Source organism: Clytia hemisphaerica, unplaced genomic scaffold, assembly GCF_902728285.1.
Source record: "Clytia hemisphaerica strain Z4C2 unplaced genomic scaffold, Clytia hemisphaerica genome assembly, whole genome shotgun sequence".
NCBI lineage: Eukaryota > Metazoa > Cnidaria > Hydrozoa > Leptothecata > Clytiidae > Clytia > Clytia hemisphaerica.
This window is the reverse complement of record NW_027103319.1, coordinates 501,341-521,969: the sequence shown is the minus strand read 5'-3', so window position 1 is coordinate 521,969 and position 20,629 is coordinate 501,341. Positions and strand designations below refer to the sequence as shown.

The 20,629-nt window shown below is 35.3% G+C and overlaps 3 protein-coding genes across 3 annotated transcripts; all 3 read left to right on the top strand.

Annotated features, from left to right (window-relative positions):
• Positions 1 to 504: 504 nt before the first annotated feature.
• LOC136814549 (cysteine-rich protein 2-binding protein-like) lies at positions 505 to 10,933 on the top strand. Its single transcript, XM_067071087.1, has 4 exons — positions 505 to 573; positions 7,456 to 7,736; positions 8,198 to 8,345; positions 8,589 to 10,933. The coding sequence occupies exons 2-4, from the start codon at positions 7,604 to 7,606 to the stop codon at positions 10,597 to 10,599; spliced, it is 2,292 nt and encodes a 763-aa protein (XP_066927188.1). The 5' UTR covers positions 505 to 573; positions 7,456 to 7,603; the 3' UTR covers positions 10,600 to 10,933.
• A 1,559-nt stretch (positions 10,934 to 12,492) lies between these two features.
• LOC136814533 (NADH dehydrogenase [ubiquinone] 1 alpha subcomplex assembly factor 4-like) lies at positions 12,493 to 13,584 on the top strand. The gene has a single exon (XM_067071086.1). It carries the CDS (start codon positions 12,547 to 12,549, stop codon positions 13,072 to 13,074), a length of 528 nt encoding a protein of 175 aa, XP_066927187.1. The 5' UTR covers positions 12,493 to 12,546; the 3' UTR covers positions 13,075 to 13,584.
• Positions 13,585 to 13,895: 311 nt separating this feature from the next.
• LOC136814522 (tRNA wybutosine-synthesizing protein 3 homolog) lies at positions 13,896 to 20,542 on the top strand. The gene is made up of 7 exons (XM_067071084.1): positions 13,896 to 14,075; positions 14,733 to 14,801; positions 15,297 to 15,401; positions 18,615 to 18,686; positions 19,267 to 19,335; positions 19,676 to 19,740; positions 20,068 to 20,542. Exons 1-7 carry the CDS (start codon positions 13,905 to 13,907, stop codon positions 20,111 to 20,113), a joined length of 597 nt encoding a protein of 198 aa, XP_066927185.1. The 5' UTR covers positions 13,896 to 13,904; the 3' UTR covers positions 20,114 to 20,542.
• The last annotated feature ends 87 nt before the right edge of the window (positions 20,543 to 20,629 follow it).

Here is a 20,629-nt window from a genome sequence, read left to right as displayed (position 1 = left end):
CAAAACATTCAAGGGGCATGCCCGCAGTCTTTAACTTGACAGCTACTCCATCCAATGACCAATCAATGCGAAGTTTCTAGCTCTGCTGGATTGAAATAACAAAGGAAACTAAATATATAAAATTATAGTGCTATACTATATCGAAAATTAGAGAATAACTCCTTTAGACCTTTTAGAAGAATTGAAAAATGAAGAAAGTTCCTGGGTTCCTTACCACTACCACCGCAACGTCAACGACTGAACGAATAAGGCAAAATCAGCAGTTGTCCCACACAGATCCTACACCAAAAGTGTTCAGTCGGGTCTGAGTGTGACTTATTTAGTGGTCAGGTTACCCAGTTACCTGCTAACCCGAATCTAAATTGTAATGCAAGCAGTCCCGACTGGACATAGCGAAAAAAAATTATCAATTTTAACAACTTTCAAAAGTACTCAAAAACTCCGATTTTTCGGAAAGAAGTCCGATATTGATCTTTTGAAGTAGGCTTTTCATAATCCGGATTATATAATGGCCGCATGCAAATTTTACTTTTGACATGTGATTTTAGAACTTCGTTGTTTTGCTAAATTTATGTAAGTATTTTTTTTGTTTCATCCTCTTCCTCTATTTTCTATTTACATTTTGACTTGGCAAGGCTCGAAATGAACATTTTTTTAATGGCCTTGCTTTAATATTTGAGGTTTTGTCGCTTGAAAAACCAACATCAGTGAGTCATCTACAGGGCGTATTTGAAACAACAAGGATGAGAGTTACCTGAATCAAGTTCAAGTTCCCAAGACAATTAATTAAAACTTGAAAACTTAAAATGAGACAAAATGACTATAAATTGCGAACATGGCAGCATCCAAAATACCAATCTGGAAATTGCGGCTGGTGCGCCGGATATATATATCCGGCGTAGATTTGAGGTTTGAGATCTGCTGCTTCTGCTTTTCCCAGTTAAGTTGGCGCAGCTCCGGCGTAACATTCCCTTCCTTTCCAGACTGGCCAAAATATCAACCATCATAGGTAGGGTGCGCACTAGCCTGGGAATCCAAGCTCATAATCTTAGAAAAAACAAAAAATACCTCACCTCACAAAGGCGATGGGAATTTGATGTTCTGTTTACCGTCGCGTTTCAAAAAATATTTGATGCGGCAAAATTTCATTATTCATTATTCATTATTCCTACCTGGTGCTTCCAATCTCCAACGAAGTTGAATTCCACCGTGAAATTTCTTTCGGAATCAAAATGACATGCGCGAAAATTCAAACGCGTTCGAGACGCGTCTAAAACGCGAATTTCTAAAACGCCCTTGATGCCGCCCACTGCTTAAAAAAATTTCTGCCCCATTCGCGGACGTGATTGGAACCATGTTTTTTACTCGAGGCGCACATTTTGTTAGCGAAGATGTTATTTTTGATTCACTTTGAGTGTTTTGGATAGCTTGGCACAGGAAAAGAAGAAAATAATGAGTTTTTAAGAAATAATGAACTTTTTTGAGCGGCGGCTCAAGAGCATGCGGGCGGTCGACGGTAAACAGAACATCAAATTCCCATCGCCAAAGTTCTAAAATTATAGAGCTTGGTGCAGGTAGATTAGTCTGATACAGAATGTTATCAACAGTCTGTGTGTGAACCCTTGTCAGTGAGGCTGGAACTTCAATTTTTGAGGATTACGTTTTTACCAGTTTTTTAGCGATTTTTGCCTCGCTGGCCCAAATCTTGCAACCTCTTTACCTTAAGGAAGATTGAAATTAGAGTTTTTCAGCGTTCCGAAAAAAACGCATAGCAGAAATTTTTTCATCTTCACAGGATCGATTCTCAACAACAAAATACATCTTTTGGTCTTTGGGTTTGTTTCTGACGTTTTTTCTTCAAAGAATATCGATCACTTTCCTTTTCCCCTTGAGCGCGCAAGAAAAAAATGACTAGCTCGTTTTCGTACGGGCGAATAAAGATGAGGCGGCAATCTTGCACTGAGGGTGCTACTTAGTTTCCGCCCTATTTTGCGCCCACTATTAAATGGTTCAAACACGGGGGTAGTCTAAATGATAAACTATGTCGTTCTGTAAGTGTTTATTTTCTGAGAGATACAAATAGTATATTTGAATATTATTAACTTATTTATTAAAGTATTTTTGAGCGCAAATTTAAATATACTGTTAAATAAAAAACGAATGATAACAGTTCTGTTTATTCCTCAAACCTCCGGGAAAATTTTTTTTGCTGACTTAGCTATTTTACGAATCTCGGAAAAGAACTCCCATAGGAGTTCAGATACCTAACCCGATTGGTTAATTTTGGAACGGCTTCAAGAAAGTCATAATGGCAGATAATTTTAAAAGTTTCTGAGGGAATGTGTGTAATTTATCGATGTTGATGACTTGTTGATTCTTTAAAGAAAAAAGATAACAGGTATAGCTTTTTCTAATCCTGGAATATTGAGGTTCCAGCTACACTGCTTGTTGACAGAATTTCTGAACTTTGGAAACCCAGGCAAACACACATAATCAGCTCACCATAAAAACTCTTTCACAAGCTCTAAAGACTTTCAAAACTACTAAAAACCACATCAAAACATCAGCCACATGTATTTAGACATCCAGCCAACAGCCATTTTGTTTCAAAATGAATCTATGTTTTTCATTTTCATTTGTTTTCCTTTTTTCTGCAGAGTCAGCTTTTTCCATAAATTATGCGCGCGTATCACTGCTAAGTGATACGCCGAAAGCTGGCCAATCATGCTGAACCTGCATTGCAGGGAAAAATGTCCCTGCTGGCGAGTTACCTGTGCCAAGCGTTAAACAAGCAGCAAAAATATCATAAACTAGACTGTGAACAAAGTTTAACGCTTGGATTCCCAGGCTAGGTGCGCACACGTCGGGATTTTTGTGCGGAACGAGAATTTACAAAAATGAACTTCAATGCATTAGTACTTACCTTTAAATCATCCAAATCTGTTCATTCTTTTTTCAAAATCAATCAGGAATTATCAGGGAAACAATTTTTGGTGCGATTTTGGTGCTTCCGAAAATTATTTCTTGCGGGCGTGGTGTAAGGAGGCGATTCTTTGAAAAGGTGATTTTTTTGTGTTTTGAAAATGGAATAACTTTGGGAATACTTAACCAATTCTTAACCTACCAAGCGCAACCAAGAAATGACCTTTGGACAGCACCGAAAAACATTAAAGATTGCGGGTGAATTCTAGCCTTCCGCATGGCGGGGCGTGAGGAGTTTGCTGGCGCGGTCTGAAAATTAGCCCGATGACTGTTAAACTTTAGCCTATCACTAATGAGCTGGAAATGATAGCTAAAAACAAATTTTACTAATAAAAAGCTGAAACCCTTAGCTTTCCAACGATATATGGTAGTCCTGATAAAAATTTCAGGAAAGTGCCGAAAAATTGAAATTTCTTCTTTTTTCTCGATTTAAAGACAGCCCGTAGATTATTGAAAAGGCTACCACGTGACAAAATAAAGTACTATCTTTCCTGCGTTTTATAAAAAAACCGTGAGTCTATAACTAATCCAGCTCAATAGCGATAGCCATTTGAAAAATGTTGGTCAAGGTCGACGGTGGTGCCACGAATTCCGAGTCGCCATTTTTTCACTTTGATGTTTAATAAATGGTATATCTTTTTATTGAAGGTATTAGGTAATGAGATGGGGTTTTTTTCTTTGTATTTAAAAAAAAAGAATGAACAAGTTTGGAGTTGCTAAGGATAAGTTATGATGGATGGAATGTTCTAATTTTGATTTTCGACTTTTCCACGCAAAAAATCCCGACGAGTGCGCATCCTATCAACCAACCAAATTTTATCATTCAATTCCCGAGACCATGTAGATGGGTCAATATTTGAGGTCTGGCAAAATTCCCGGGAAATAGCCTATCCGGCGGCGCAGTGCGTGGATCTAGGTGGGTTTCGTCTCCTCGGCTCGTAGATCTTTTTGTTGGGAAGTTGATCTTCAAATTAGTTTTTAAGGTTGGCTTAGCTCAAATTTTTTCATCTATGGCTCAAATTTTAGGCAATTTCCCATAGTTTTCGAAAATGTTAATCTCATTAAAAAGTACCGGGTTATTTTTTCATAAATCCCCTTAGAAGTTTTGCGGCGCATTTTTTTACTTGCGAGTCAAGTAAACAATGTAGCACTTTCGCAGCATTACTCTTTGATACGCATTTTGGCGGGACGCTAGTGTGACTTACTGTCATTTTAGCCCTCGGTACTTTTATTTTATTGTGTTAAGCGACACCAGAAGTCTCACAACTTTTGTTGATGTGAAACCAAATGTTTCATTTTTCTGTAAACTTTGAACCCTTCTAACTTTTGTTAAGATTACAATGGAGCAAATCGGTCCCATAACAAATGGTTTTTTGAGCTTGAAAGATGGTAGATCAAGCTTCCTTTTGAAATCTTGCGATCAGGGGAGTTCCCACATTGTCGTTGAGCAAATTTGAATCAAAGAAGTAAATCCAAAAATTTTCAAGTAATCCGTTGACTTTTTATGTGAAGCAAGGTAACAGTAAAGAGCTTAGACCTTCCTCTTTCATACCGTGCAATTATCTTTCGTGTATCTATATCTGCTCCATTGTAAGAGAAGTTTGTAGGTATAGTGATCCCCGTCTATATAGCTCGCACTATGGAAAAACACTCTCGCCCCAAACTTCCTGAGCAGACAGTTCCATCAATATGCCAAAAACATTTTGTTCAACCACCTTCACTTCAAGATGGTTAGAACCCTCTACTAATTAAAGTAAATGAGATAAGATAAGATAAAACCTTAAAATCAACCAGAATTTACAACCTTTTGTCCAAAGCAAAAGACATGCTTTTCTCGCCGCCATCTTGTTTTAGAATGAGAATTATTTTCGGTTCCAGTTCACAGGGTCTTTTTTTCATCCAATCAGATCGCCCGATTTCACTTTCGCTTTCTCTAGTCCAATAAGACTGCGGGATTTGAGTCATGTGACATCTCTATTTCAAGAAAAACCCGCGCAGAATAAAATAGAAATACAGGGGGTCACACTACTGACTACAGGAACTGCATAGTGTCCTCCCCCCCTGAATTCAGGGGGGAATGGGTTTTGAGGTCGAAAGGACGTATAGGGGGGAAAGAATTTTTTTTGAAACCAGGGTGGGGGAAAACGAGGGGGGGATGGAAAATTTTCATTCTAGGCATGGGGGGGGAACTCACCAAAATCATTTCAAAATTGAAAAACATCTGGTTTTTATTTTCTTTAGGACTTGTTATTATTTTAGCAGTATCTTTAACTATCACTCAATTGGGTGTATAGCATATGCTTAGTTTTTCTTTCATTTATTTCAACCAGCAATATTACGGTTTGAAAACAACCATCCTTTCCATTTATTCTTGAATTAGAACTACCTTAGGGAAAACAATAAGCGTTAAATTCATCAAATTACAGCTTTTTATGCTTGAGGGGGGGGGGACAGAGAAATTTTTGAAGAAAGGGTGGGGAAAAATGAGGGGGGGGGATGGAAAATTTTCATTCTTTTCATTCTAGGCATGGGGGGGGGGGGAAGAGACCCTGAAGGACACTATGAACTGAAAGCAAACATTTAAGGCAAATATTTTTGGTTTTTCTGAAGGACAAAAGGTATAGGAAGCTTTACTGAAGGAGGGGTATAAGGCTGTGACTATCCATTTAAAAGATATGGACAAAAAAAGGGTCAAGCTGGAGTTTTTACAAGTTCTTTGATGACTCTGTTGGTCGTTAAATGTTGAGACAAACGATTTTATTACTTTTTCTAAAGAACGCGTCATCCCTATTGTTTAAAAATAACCAATCAGTTAAGCATCTTGTAAAAACTCCAGCTCATCCCCAAAAAAAGGCACTTTTTTGGGTGATAATTAAGATTTTACTTCGAAACTTTAATTCTCTTACCCCCGGCTCGGGTCCCCCTGATATGAGCAAGGGAACCATGTTGGCCACCCCTACTGAAAATTTCAGATCAAAACAAACAAGGAATTAATTCCTGTAACTCGAAGAAAATTGGAAAAAGCTTGTTTTTGAATGTTTCTGATCCTAAAGTGCTATTTTTTGGTAAAAGCTATGCAATTTATGTTTGGATTTCTAGAAAGCTTACCCAGTAATCTCTTCATGGAATAAAAAGATATTGTCAAATCTTGTAGGGTCATATTTCAAAAAGTTTTTGCCAAAATCAATTTTCGCATTTCGCCATTTTACACTACGCAAACGCACATGACTTTGGGCAAATAAAATACGTACTTACAGTCTTTGAGGATGATGGTTCAACCATTAATGAAATTGAATTTATCACTGTTTATCACATTAGAAATATTCGAAAGCATCACTGGTCGAAATATCAAAACTACCATGAGTCGGCTAATTTTTTAAAAATATGCGTGTGTTAGCGAAAGTGTTCCGGAGTTCCGGTGCAGACCAATCGCCGAAAATTGTGCTCCAGAACACCAGAAGTGCTCCGGAAACTCCTAGTGTTCCGGAGCACAGAAAAACAGCACTTTTTGCTCTGGACATTTTTGGAGCGCCGAGAGGGTCCTTCTCATCAGAGTTTATTTTTAAAATGACATATATTTGGTTGCTTTATTCGATTTGATGCAAGATTTATTTTGTTGCAAGCTTTTGATTTTGATTTAATTGTCTTTGGAACTTCTTTGAGGAAACTCTCCTCTTTCAGTCCTCTCGATTGAGAAACTTATTTGCCATACTCACCAGGTTTGCCAAATCCAAAATGTAAATGTTAAAAGATCACAGTTTAGTGGCAAAATCCTATACCGCTACGCCGACATTTTGATTTCTATTTCGTGATGCTTCGTCAGCAGTTCTTCTGTTGCTGTTTGTGGAACGCTATGTGTTTACACACTCTGTCGTTTTTTTTAGCCAATCAAATTGCAGATCAGCATTGTTTTGCTTTAGCATTGGAAGGTCTTCTTTTTTTCAAAATCTTTGCCAAAAGTGCCAAAGACAGGCGTTCGAAAAGCGAAAAGAACACATGTCTCGCGGGAACAGTGTTTTGTATGGAGTTAAGTTCCAAAAGTGCCAAGAATGACAGATTCCCCACATCTTTTTTATTTGGCATCCATGTTTCAAAAATTTTGCCCCAATTGCCAAATTTTTGCCAATAGCATACCGTCGCGAATCTAAAAATAGACATTAATTTTTATGTTTGACTGAAATTCAATCCCATCACCCTTTGCGTTTATTATGCTTGCACGCAAATTACACTCAATTACAAAGAAAAAGTAATAACTTTCACGACTTTTGAATTAAGACAAAAATGATTGTGGGATTGAATTTCGGTCAAATGAGAGAAGTAATAATCAATGACGTTTGCACGACAAAGCGCTATTGAACATGCAAAATAATTGGCAAACAGGGCAAAATTAGCATTTTTGAAGTCAATCGAATTGGCTGCTTGTATTTGCAAATACATCCTATTAATACATAAAATTATGACTTAATTTTTTAGTGTGACTAACTGGCTGCCATCAAGGCTGCTCAACGACCAGTCCCCAAAAGACTCAAGAGTTTATTTTCTTCAACTTGTTCAATTTTGACAACTGTCTTTTAGTTTATTAAAAAACATTTGTGGTAAACCAAAGAAAGAAACAATTAAAATGCAGCCTGCAACCAAACCATGCAAGTATTGCAAGGCTATCAAAGAAGGCATGGAAAGTTACAAGTGCAGCAAGTGTTTTGAATTAAGTCATTTAGCTTGTATGAAATGCAAGAAACCATCGCGACTAAAAGGTAAGTGGTTGATGGCAGTAAAGATGATTCTGAGTATCCTCTGTAACACATGGTAAAATGCAAGACATGAGACTGTATTCACTTCATTGTATATTTTTTGAGAAATAAGGTAAAAAAGTAAAATCTGGTCAAATGACTAAAGGGCCCCAGTTTTTTTGTGCCAAACTTTTATATTAGGACATGCCATAAGTTACTGGCAGTAAATGAATATATATTTTGTGTCTGAAAAATTGCTGTTTGTAAAAATGCTGTTTCTGAAAATATTACTGTATCAAAATCTAGGATATGGGTCTTTGAAACTGTAAAATCTTCCCTCAATCCTTTGTAAAATCTGTAGGATGTAGTTTTTTGATTCATTTAATCAAAATATATTTTCTGAATAACCAGTTTAATTGCTATTTTTGGTGGAAACCTTTGGGTCCAAATTGATTTTTCTTGATTCTCTTGCTATTATTTTTCAGGGGATTTTTTGTTTGTCTTTGAATGTAAAGACTGCAATTTTCAAAAGAAGGATGTTTTGAGCCGAATGAAACTTTCATGGGTTCAAATAATCCATCTAGCACTTTACAATTTGACTGTCAATGAAAGAGGGCGCCAAGGATTTTTCAGGTAAAAGTTGTTTATTAAATATGATTTATTAGTTGTTTCAAATCTACCAGTTTTCCTCTTTCCTTAGTGAAAATTGAAAGTTCATTTGCAATTTAAGTCTTTCATCCTAACTTTTCTTTCAATCTTACTAAAACGATCTGATTTGTTGTTATCCTACAAGCACTAACTCACCAGGCTTATTTTCTTAATAAAACACTAATTTATAATAATAAGTATCATCTTCTTTTACCATTTTTATTCCAGGTGGAAGGAAGAGATATGTGGTTTTATCGACAAAAATTGGAATGTGATCATGCCAGGAAAGGTAAAACCACCAACCTGGATAGGAACCATTGCTGGAACATTATCTGTCCATAGTCAAAACGTTTTTCGATCAGGACAAATGTTCTTTAATGAGACTGGATGGTGGGCTTTACAAGAAGTCACCATTCCCAAAGCTGACATTGACAACTATAAGATCATCAGACCACCAAAAAATACTCAAGATATGTTGAAAAATAAGACAGACAATCTGATGAACATTGCCTCAGATCTTGGACGTGGGAAAAGACAACGTAAAACGAAAGACAAAATGGACAGTGGACCAGTAAGTAAAAGCATGAAAATTGAGACAACAACTACAAAGAAATTAATTTCACCTGCAGACTGCATTAAATCAGCCAAAATCAAAAAAGAGCCTATTGACACTTATGAAGCAAACAATATTGAAAAACCAAAACAATCTCAATCAACAGCTTCAACCTCTAAATCCCAATGTGCACGAACTAACGTTAAAAAAGATATCAAAAAAGAAAAGACAGATTCATCACCATCCATACAACAAACTAAAAAACAACAACCTGTTCCTAATCGAAATCGAACTATATCAAACAGTCTAAATACAAATTGTAACATTATGGCAGAACTGCGAGATGCTGGTTATAGTAGTGCAGTTCAAGTAGAAGACCCTTTTGCTTCTTTATTTGATGATATGAGTGTTTTTGAAATGTCTTCCCTCACGTCCAATGAGCACCTTGTAGAAGCACCCTTCTCTGATTCAAACCCGGCGCCATCAACACTTAATCCACAAGCAGCTCATTTCTCACTACCTAAGAACAAATCTTCAGAAAACGCTGCACAGAAAACAACATTAAAAATTGACAAGCTCAACCTAAATAATATCAAAACTGAACCACCTGAAGTGGAACCTATCAAAATTCCTGAAGCTTTAAGTAAACCTATTCAGAAGTTAAAATCCATAAAACCAATAGAAAAATTCGCCAACGTCAAACAACTTTCACTGCCAGAAGAGTCAGAATTTCTAGTCAAGTTAGACGATTATCCACTGACAGTTAACAGTGATTGTTCTGTACGACGGTTAAGAAGGAAATTACTGAATCGTAAAGCAAGACGAGAAAAAGGTCTTGCCATGTTCTCTATCGAAAAGAAGAAGTTACAGACAGATCAAAAGACCAAAAACCAAAAGGAGTCTAATGAACAAACAACTAATGAAGAATCTAAAAAAAGTAAAGGTGTGATAGATACCGTAAAACCTGACTTCAACCACCCTGCTCTGGTTGGTGTTAATGTTTTAGACAAATATTGTAAGTTTACTGGGTTGAGGACTAGTTCTTTCAACAACATTGGAAATCGTAGTTTGTTTGCTTTAATTGGAATTGATGAAAATATTGGTGGATACCAAAACTCTATCACCAGTCCATACACATCACGCATCTTGAAACCATACATTCGTAGAGATTTTACAGTACTCCCACCAAAATTAAAAATTTTGAAAGAAATCCAAAAAAGATCAAAGCAAACACATCGGAACTGGCCTATTGATTATTGTTACGTTCAACCAATGCATATTCCTGCTGTTAATGCATTGTGTGCTGATTTCTTCTGGCCAGGAATTGATTTAACAGAATGTTTACAATACCCAGAATTCAGTTGTGTTGTGATGTACCGTAAACTTCTGATTGGTTTTGCATTTATGGTTCCTGACGTCAAGTTCAATGAAGCTTACATTTCTTTCATATTGGTACATCCTGACTGGAGAAGATGTGGTATTGCAACAAACATGATTTACCATTTGATTCAAACTTGCATGGGGAAAGATATAACACTTCATGTTTCACCCTCAAATCCATCTATGTTGCTTTATCAAAAATTTGGGTTCAAAGCAGAAGCATTGATTCTTGATTTTTATAAAAAGTATTTACCTGAAGATGATACAAGCTCTAGACACGCATTTTTATTGAGGCTCCAAAGATAGTTTTTTAGTATTTTTCAATTTTTTTTCAGTTGTCATTGTTAGGAATTGTAAAGTAAATTTGTGACAGAATTGAAAAGCAAAATTTCAGGTGGCTCAATCAAAACTAAAATAAAAGTTTTCAACAGAAAAATTTTCAAGTACCTTTAACCACTGCTATTATAACATCGGTATAAACTAAATTTAGTTTACTTTAGGCGTAGAAACTTTCACAAGCAGAAACTTTCGCGATTTTCGCGAATTTTGGCCCTTTTCGCGAAAGTAAATGTCTTTAAAAATTCTAGGAAGGGTCATTCGCGAAAGTTTATGCTCGCGAAAAATTCTTGACAAAATAGAGAATCTGTAAAACTTCAAACTTTGAATAAAATGTAACTTTGATGGCACTTTTTAGCCTGATAAACGACTAATAAGTCAAAGGACAAATGTTTCAAGCCAACCCAAGAAGTATTTGTGTCTCTAAGCCATTTTTTCGTGTGAAAATTCTCAATTGTACGTCTTGATTCGCGAAAGTTTATGCTCGCGAAAAATATTTTTCCCTTAAATTCGCGAAAGTAAATGTCGTGAATTTCGCGATTTTTCGTCCTCGCGAAAGTTTCTGCTCGCGAAAGTTTGTACGCCTAATAGTTTGAATGTAGTTTTTATAAAAAAATATAAGTTTTTGTCCGATGCACAAAGTGTCATTTATGACATTTTAAAACCCAAAAAAACTCATTTTGTACGCAGACTTCTCTTTTCCTTTTGTAGGTCGAATCGTTTAAATTCACTTCTGAGGAGTTGTGCTCTTTGGAATTAGTTGTATTTTGGATTAGACTGTTCCACACTCTAAGAAATCTTATCATAGCATTTACTCTTTAAGGCTATGTTGAGTTTGTTATACACACTCACAAAGTTTTGATGGATCGCGTTTTTTTATTATTTTTAAACTAAAAACGATATGGATTTTTATTCATAGATAATGATTCAAATTTTTCATTTTTTTCACTGGGAAAAGCTAAAGATAAAGATAGGGCACTCTTTTTGTAAACGTGAATTTTATTGGATAGTCCAGTTAATACTGCGCTTTCTACTTGAGGGATATCATTTTCAGGAATATTTCTGTGAATCTACTTTTTACCAGAAACCCATAAATTTTAAAGAAGTTTTCCCTATATTAACACTGTCCAAAAGTTCACACTGGGTTTTTCATCAGTGTAGTTTGAAATGGTATCAAACATCTAAAAGAAAAATTACTGAATTTTTGGTATGCAAAATCCATAAAAGATCCTGTCTGAAAACCAAATTCACCTTAGACCCTGTCTTTAGTCATGCGTACATAATTTTTGTTTATAATGACATAGTAGCTAACAAGTATATATAGTATATTTATATTGGAAAATAAAGAGAAAAGCCTTTTTGTATATTACTGCTGATAGATATGTGAATATGGTAACGTTAGTTAGGGTTGTTTTCTGTATAACTTTTGTAAGAAATTTATAATAATTTTCAAACTCAATATAATAACATCTTTCCACTTTCTCATTTTTTGAAAGCTTGCTGCAATTAGCTGGTTGATAAGATGATGAATATCGAATTTCTGGTACTGTTAGATCAACCAAATAGTAAAACCTAGGGCCTGAGGTTTAAAAGGAAATGTCTGTTCGTGATAGAATTTTGTGGCTGTCAATTGGACATGTAGGAGTTAAAAGGGTGTCTTTCTAATGACGGATGGATCTTTTGATTGAATTCCTTTTGAATAATGAACAATTCCTTTTGAATAATGAACAGTATTGACCATGGCTGTTGATTCTGATCGGTTTGAAAATAATTTTACCTTTCTGATAATTTCTTTGTAATTTTAAATCTTCACTGGTATTTCTCATTATTACTTAAATTCATGTTTATTTTATTTCCAGAAAAGAAAAAGAATAAATATAGCAAATAAGTACTATCAGTATACAACACAACACATAAATGGGAGCAAGGATTGCCAAAGCTAAGCAAGTTACACGTAACCCAGCTGCATTGGTAAAAAATGTAGAAAAAGTGTTAGAAGAAAAACAGGTTTCGCCACGTCATCCATCAACTGTCAAAGCTTTCGATGATTTAGTAAAATCACATCCAGAATTTAAAGAAACTGCTAAACAGAAGAATGAAAATCTTCACTTCAGGCTTGAATCTGTCCGTGTCGACTCTACCGGAGCTGCACCTTCTGACGTATTGAAAAGTGGCAAACGTACCCGAAAGCTTAACATCCAACCAGAAGGAAAACTCAATAAAGCACAATTAGAGAATTTGTTTTTGAATAAAAAAATTGATCCTCAAACATGGACCGCCGATAAAACAGCTGAAGAATTTAAGTTGGATATTGAAGTTGCTAAAAATCTACTGGAACATTTTGGTGCATTTTACATCATCAAAACTGAACACACAGCGATGACCGTAGGCTCTGGTAAATCTTTTTTGAAGGCTGACGAGGATGATGACCGAAACCTAAGATGAAGATTTTACACTTAATAAATGCTGAATTATTTTAGTCTCGGGCTTTTCGTTTGATAAGGAAATGTCACTTTCAAGTATAGATGACTTAGCCATATATAACTGATACAGAGTGCAACTGCAACTTATATATAGCGTTATGACAGTAGGCTCTGAACAATGTATTAAGAATTAGCTTTAAAGTAATTTTCAAATCAGTGAATAAATGAACGAATTAAACCTATGAATGAAAAAATAAGTTGCGTATATATGGAGGCGGGCTGACTCTCCATGATGAGATGAATTCCGTGGAAATATTGCATCCAAAAATAACTTTTGATAGGTCTAATAGCTAGAAATAGAACAAAAAATGATGACTTTTATCCGAGGAAGCCTTTTTCCTTATTACGATCAGCGCCCTAAACTACTATATCGTGAGCTGATATTTATAACGAGATATTTGTAAATAAAAATTTAGAGTGAATTTATTGTGACTTGCACGAATATAATGAGAAATACTTTCTATTGTTTCCAGTTGTATCTTGTTTCCAGTTGTATGAATCTTTAGTTTAGAGCTCCAGCCTTTATATGATGCTGTTCCCTGTTCGCATTACTCTATTCTGAAGAATTAGTATGAAATTGTAAAACGGTCCTCCAGAGTTTACTTCTGGGATGGTGGCAGTACTAGGGACAATCGACCAGGGTGTAACTGTCCAAGGCCATCAGTCCTGGATGATAGATAGTTTTTCCCTCTAAACTTATTCTACATTCTTTCTGTCTATCTAGTTTCTAAGAATTGTCTTCGTAATATTCCTATGATAACCATTTGTTTATTTTTCTTTTAGTTGTAAAGAATGAGTAACAATGTATTTGATAAACAAAAAGTACAAAGCTTGAAAAGTATTGACCATAGTAAGAAAGGAAGTTTTGACGCTCCAATACATGACTTGATTGTCTTCATCAATACGCAACCCAATTTTTTTACCACAAGTTCTTGCTCAGGAAGGCTACACATTTTTCGTGAAGTAAGTACTCTTAGGTTCCAAATAAACGGGCAAATTTTCCAACCCCCCCGGACCTTATTAGGACCCCCCCCCGTTTATTAATCTCTAAAAATATTTTCAGCTGTCAAAGAGAAGGCCCCTTATTTTGCTCTAAATAGCCTGATTTTGGCCTATTTTTACCTTACTTTTGGGTTTCAGAAGTACAATTTCCAACCCCCCCCGGCAATTAGGTCCCCCCCGTTTATTATAATCTAGAAAATTTTCCAACCCCCCCCCCGTTTATTTGGAACCTAAGAGTAAGATTTCGATCACAAAAACTTCTCCGAATCATTATGGATCAACGATTTTTATTGATTGATTGTCATTTATATTTTGTCATTAATTGACAGACAATCGTACCTTTTTAAAGATAGAAATTTCAAGTCAATTAAAAGGTCATTGGTGAAAACATTGCTTGAGATCAAGGACATGCACGTTGTCAAAATAAGAATGATTTACCTTTTTGGGTATATCTCGAGTACGATTGTGTCTGTCAGTTTTTTACCAATAACAATGAAGAAAATTCTTGAAAGGACTTACCCTATTCTCAAACGTTCAGTGATTTGAATTTGTTTAATTGTGAATTATCTTTTTTATGATATTTTATTCTATTATTTTCTTGATCACATAAATTTTTAGGGTGAAAACAAGAAGAAAGGTTGCAAATGGCTTCTTTCTTCCCATGAACCAGTTCCAACAGAAAATGTGGTATGAAAATCAGCGATCATTTGTCTGAATAAATTGATTGAATGATTTGGGGTCTAGTGCACGTTGTTTTAATATGAACATCCAAAATCTTTGAAGCCTTCGGATGTTCTTAACTTTTTAAGTTTTAGGCCTAAAAATTTGTGAGTACATTAAAGGAAGAAATTTTGGCGGAAATTTAATTTGGCGGATAGGCGAAGGACATTTTTGTCCAAAAAACGCCAAAAAAGGAAAAACCTGTTTTTAATAATATAAAATAATACACATTTAATAATAGAGCAACTTTGGTGGATGATGTCCAAAAAATGTCCAAAATGGCCATCGAAGCCTTATGATCTTATATAGTTTGATCTTATAAAAAAACGTGTGTTTCTGTTCTAATAATCATAATTAGGTCTTCTTTTTAAAACCCTCTGAACGGAAAGTTGAAAACCCCTCTGATATTATGAGTTCATGGGGTTACAGCTCCAGTTAATCCTTTTGTTTTTACCCTTCTAGATCAATGTTTTGGAAGAGGCTGGTGATTTGACTGGTGCCATCTTCAAATATGAATCCTTTATTTTACATGTCCAATGTCGCACCTTGGAACATGCACAAACATTTGTAAGAACTTTTCATTCTTAATTATTTATCCTTTTATCCTTTAAGATAGGTACTGACGTTGAACATTTCACTCCCCTTGTCTCTACTCAGAGAGTTGTATCTATACCCGCCGATTACCGCGCGGGTATTTTTTTGTCTGTTTTACCCCCCCCCCCCTAAAACCGTCTCGTCTAGTGTTAAAAAAAAAGAATTGGATATCGAGTTTAGGGTGGCAAAACGGACAAAAAATGCCCGCGCGGCAATTGGCGGCTACGGTCGAAAAGGTGCATTCAGAATTGTAGTTACGTGTAGCTTTTCATTATTTTTCAAAAGGTAAAGGGCTCAGGAACGAAGGCAAGGGAAGAGAGAAAGTTCTTAAATGTTTAGAATGTGGATTCATTTTAAGGAGATTTTTATCATATTTTTACCATATTTTTACCATTTTATCAATAAATGAATATAAAAAGGGTCCCACACTGTGTATGGACAGTTAAAGTGATGAGGCTTGCAATGCCTCTCAATCACTTTCTCAAAAAACCACAACAAAATATGTCTACCAGAAATTGTCTGAATCCGCCAACAAGTTTAATATATACAATGATGTTACATGCGTTATTGAGATAGACTGCTGCGTTCGACAAAGCGTAAATCAAACTTAAGAAATGTTTGAATAATTCGTTAAATAGAAATCCTTCGTTCACGTCCAACCACGTCGTGATATAAATTAAAGAGTCTATGAGACGGCCAGGGATGACAAAAATTGCGTAAACAATGTTAAGATTTTTTATGTTTCGTAACGCTATCCGATTCCTTCGACGGCTTTTATCGTTGAGTGTGAAAGTGTTCTTTTTCTCTTCTTGGAAAAGTTTTTGTTTCATTTGATGATAGAAATAAGTCATGAGCGATACCGGTAAAACACAATCGATCGCCATCAGACATAACATTTGAATGAAAATATTTAAGTCGTTAACATCGATTGTACAGAACAGGTGCTCTTCGATGAAGCGACGTTTGAGGAGTAGATAAAGGAAAACCAATTGGGCCACAACCCAAGTAAGGGTACAAACGCAAGCCCATTTTCTTTTACTGAAACCAGGCTTAAAGGGCTCTACAATACCACGATATCTCGAATAGGATAGCCAAACCAGAATCCAGCATGATGTTAGAGGACAAACACCAGCTGAAAAATCAACTCCATAATGACAAGCTAATCTGCGTGCCCAGATATCTCCTTTGACGAGAAACGGGAAGAAAACAGACGTTCCAATGCAAGTCAAAAAATCGGCAACCGCTAAATTTATAATCAAGAAATGATAGGACGACATCTTTTTGAGGCTCTTGAAATTGATTTTCAGAAAGTATACAATGATGAGTAGATTACCTACGCCACCGAAAAATCCCATTAGCACTGGTTGAATATACTCCAATAGATATTTCTGTGTTTCTAACATCAGTTTGATGAGTTCGATCTCCTGTTGCGTTATTTGGAATCTTTGATTTGTGATAGTGTTGTTTTGCAAGCCAGTACTTGAGTTATTCATTTTCCTTTCGACGTTTTTTTCTCAATCCAAAATGATAAAATGATGTTCTTCACAAAAATTACTTCTTCACAAAAATTATCCACATTTATAAATTCAGAAATTATCTATTATTAAGGAAACACGGCTCGTTAATTCCTGTAGATTAGTTTTTGATGTTTCTTTTTGAAAAAGTTTTAATCAAATTATGATCAACTGTTTTTCACAAATCTTCACCTGAAAGTAAAAGCTTCTTTCCTTTAAGTTCTATACTCAGATCAGGTCCAAGACTTTCTTTCTCAAAACAAAGGTTTTTAAGGGCTTTTAAGTCCTAGACCCTAGAAGTTTCTTGAGCTAAGTTTCATTTCTATTAGTTCACCTGTCATTAATTTGATAAGTCTCAAGTTTTCGCGAATGCTTCACCCTATTTTATATCAAAAACAGTTTTTTGTCATCAGAGACTCATATAATGCTCCTGTCCGTCTGTTCAAACAAATCTATATGATAATTAACAACCTTGGCGATTCGGCTTTTTCACTATTTCGTTACTTTTTTTTACTAAACTTGAAAATTCCGAACTTCCTAAAACGGTAAATAGGGTCGGTTAACATTCCAACATTATTCGAAAGGTGCAAACTTTAAAAGGTTTCTCTCGTATGTTAAAACCATTTTTTCATCCCATATACTACCATGGGTTGGTAATTATTCACTATTTTGTTCCTTTTTTTACTAAACATGAAAATTCCGAGCTTCCCAAAACGGTAAATACAGTCATGTCGGTTAACATTCCAACGTAAACTGAAAAGTTTCTCTCGTTTGTTAAAGCTATTTTTTCATCCCAATATAGTACCATGGGTTTGGTAATTATGACTGTGATGTGATATTTTGTTATTACAGCTTCCCTTTTTGAGTATGTCGAATCACTAATTTTGGATGCTCACTTCGATTAAAAAAATTTTATTTCACATAAACTGACTAACAGTATTAACAGTAGTAACTTTTTTTCTCAATAGTAAAATTATCTCCTATAATACACCTTTTCACTTAATTATTTGATTATCCCCCTAAACTCGATCCAATCCTTTTTTGACACATTTTTCTATTGTCTATAGGTGCGAAAAAAAACTGGAACGGTTTTAGTGGGATAAAGCGGACAAAAAAATGCCCGCGCGGCAATTGGCGGCTACGGTCGAAAAGGTGAATAAGGCTGCGTCTCCAAATTTTCCCACTATGTTTCAGAACCTATTTCAATATGAAATTGTTCATTCCATTTCGCTAAAAGTCACGCTCGATGTTCCAATTATAAAGATGAGCTTACTTTGTCAAATTTCGTTCTGGAAAATCATACGTTATAATTGATTTCTTATACATGGGCCCCGTCAACGTCACGTTTTTGCAGACCATGCCATATTTTGTTTAAAGTTACTATTTTAAGCCATAAAAACTATTATTCTCCCCAATTTAGATAACGTTTTTAAAAGGTGTTTTGAGGGTGTAAAAAGTGAAAAAATTTCTTCGTCGCCCAACCATGGTGGGTGACATTTTTTCCAAAATATCCCCCCCCCCACACTCAAAATGGATCGCCGGGGCCCATGTTATAAAAGTATTCCTTTGACTTATTTAAAAAAGTAATTATTTTGGTTCTAAGATTTCGATTGCCTAAGTACCTAATAATTTTTCCGAATATAATATTTCTATTCTTTTTAACTTTTTGCAGTTGAAAGTTGCTTTGGAATGTGGTTACAGAAATTCTGGTCTGGTCATCGGCAAAAAGAAAAAAATAATGCTGGTATGTAAATATTATATTATTAAATTATTATAGGCGCTAATGATTTCACAACTCTTTTTTTTTATAAACCAGCAAAATATTGGTTTAGTGTTAAAATTCACTACTTAAAGAGACTCTCATCTAACGTTTCCAGACCAGTTAAAAAGAACGACAAATAACTATTAAATAGCGACAAAAAGAACGACAAACCCTAACCCTAACTCTAACTATCAAAGAACGACATATTTCGCCATCCCAAACCCCGACTACCCGTGACTACTACCCCTACATCCACCCAGATTCATTACGTTTTGTACTTTACGCTATTTAACAACTAGCGGTTGCATGTAAGGTTCTATTTGGGTGAGCTGGAAACATTAGATGAACTAACTCTTAATGGTATGAAAAGTGCTACTGGTCAGATGATATGTATTTTGGATAGAAAACTTCTACACTAATCATCGCCGTGACCCATTCCGCCCGCCCGAGTAAAAAACTACATCGAGATTGGCTTTTTTTTTGAAAATCTGTTATGACATCTTTCAAATGATATTTCTCGAATCTTTATCAGTCGTTACATCATAAAACTATCTTGTTTCAGGCGGTTCGTTCAACTCATGGCTTAGAGGTTCCACTAGCATTTGATGAAACTACACGAGTGCCAAAAGAAGTAAGTTAACCCCTGGACGTTTTTTTGGAGGATACTATAAAAAAATACGATATTTTAAAAGATGATTTTTATAAGTGTTTTTTTGACTCCCTTGTCTTCATTTCCTTATACAAAAAAACTAAAAAATGTTGATGTTGAATAGGTATTGCTAATTGGAACTTGAATGGGAAGTCTTATTTGTTCGAATTACAGAGAGATTCGAATTTAAAAAAAAAAGTATTTTATTAGGTCTTTCCCTTGAAGGGAACTAAAAGTCAGTCAGTATATATGATAATATTATAAATTCGGATTAGCGAGAATCCACTGTAGGTCATTCATTCGTCATACTTGTATTTTTCAGTATCTCGAGAAACTGGTTGTACTAGCGAATGGCAAACTAGACGAGAATTTCGCCAAGATTGATAAGTAAAAAAAATATTTTTTACCTCGTTTATTGGATTCCCGAAAGTATCTTTTCGGGTAGAATTGATGTGTGATGATATGATATTGAGGCGTAAAAATAGAAATAGACTATTCGAGACAAATTATGTAATCTGTAACTTGGGGTTGTAGCTTGTAAACCTCCTCTCTAATTTTCCCATGTTTTCGAGTATTATTGCTTCATTTTATTAAGCATGGGCAATCAAGACACACAGGAGCTCTTTCATTAGTAAAACGTTTTCCCTTCGCTTGTTGACCTCCTTTTGTCTGGCTAAAATTTATGTTTAGTTTTTTTTTCAATCGATGCCTTAGATTCTTCAACGCTTTGAAAGATGCGCTCAAAGAAGAAGACACGTGACGATCTACAAAGAAGGTTCCATTGGTATTTAACAAGGATATCACTTTTCCAGAGATATTTCATCACTCGTGGTTACCAGAATGTTGAAAAGATGCATGTCTTGAAAGCGGATTATTTTGTGACTTTTCACGTGGTAGAAGTGGTTTTAGCTTTTAAGTTCTTCCAGTGTCTTCTGTTTCTATTGACATTCTATCCCTCACTTTTTAAAAAGTACCGACCCAATCAAATGACGTTTTGACCATCGTTGATGATGATTACTATCTTGAAAATAATAATGAATGGTTTAAAATTGAAAACTGCGTACGTTAAATGACGGGAGTTGCAGGTGGTGACGAAAACTGAAGATTTGCAAGAAAAATATATGGTTTTTGTAAATTTATAAAATTTTAGGCTATTATGTATTAACTTTGAAGATTTTAATTTTTTTTTTACAGGAAGCTTTGTTGTTAAATATTTCACCATCATATTCACTCGAATTCGATTGAAATCGAAACACCCAGTAGACGACTTTAACCT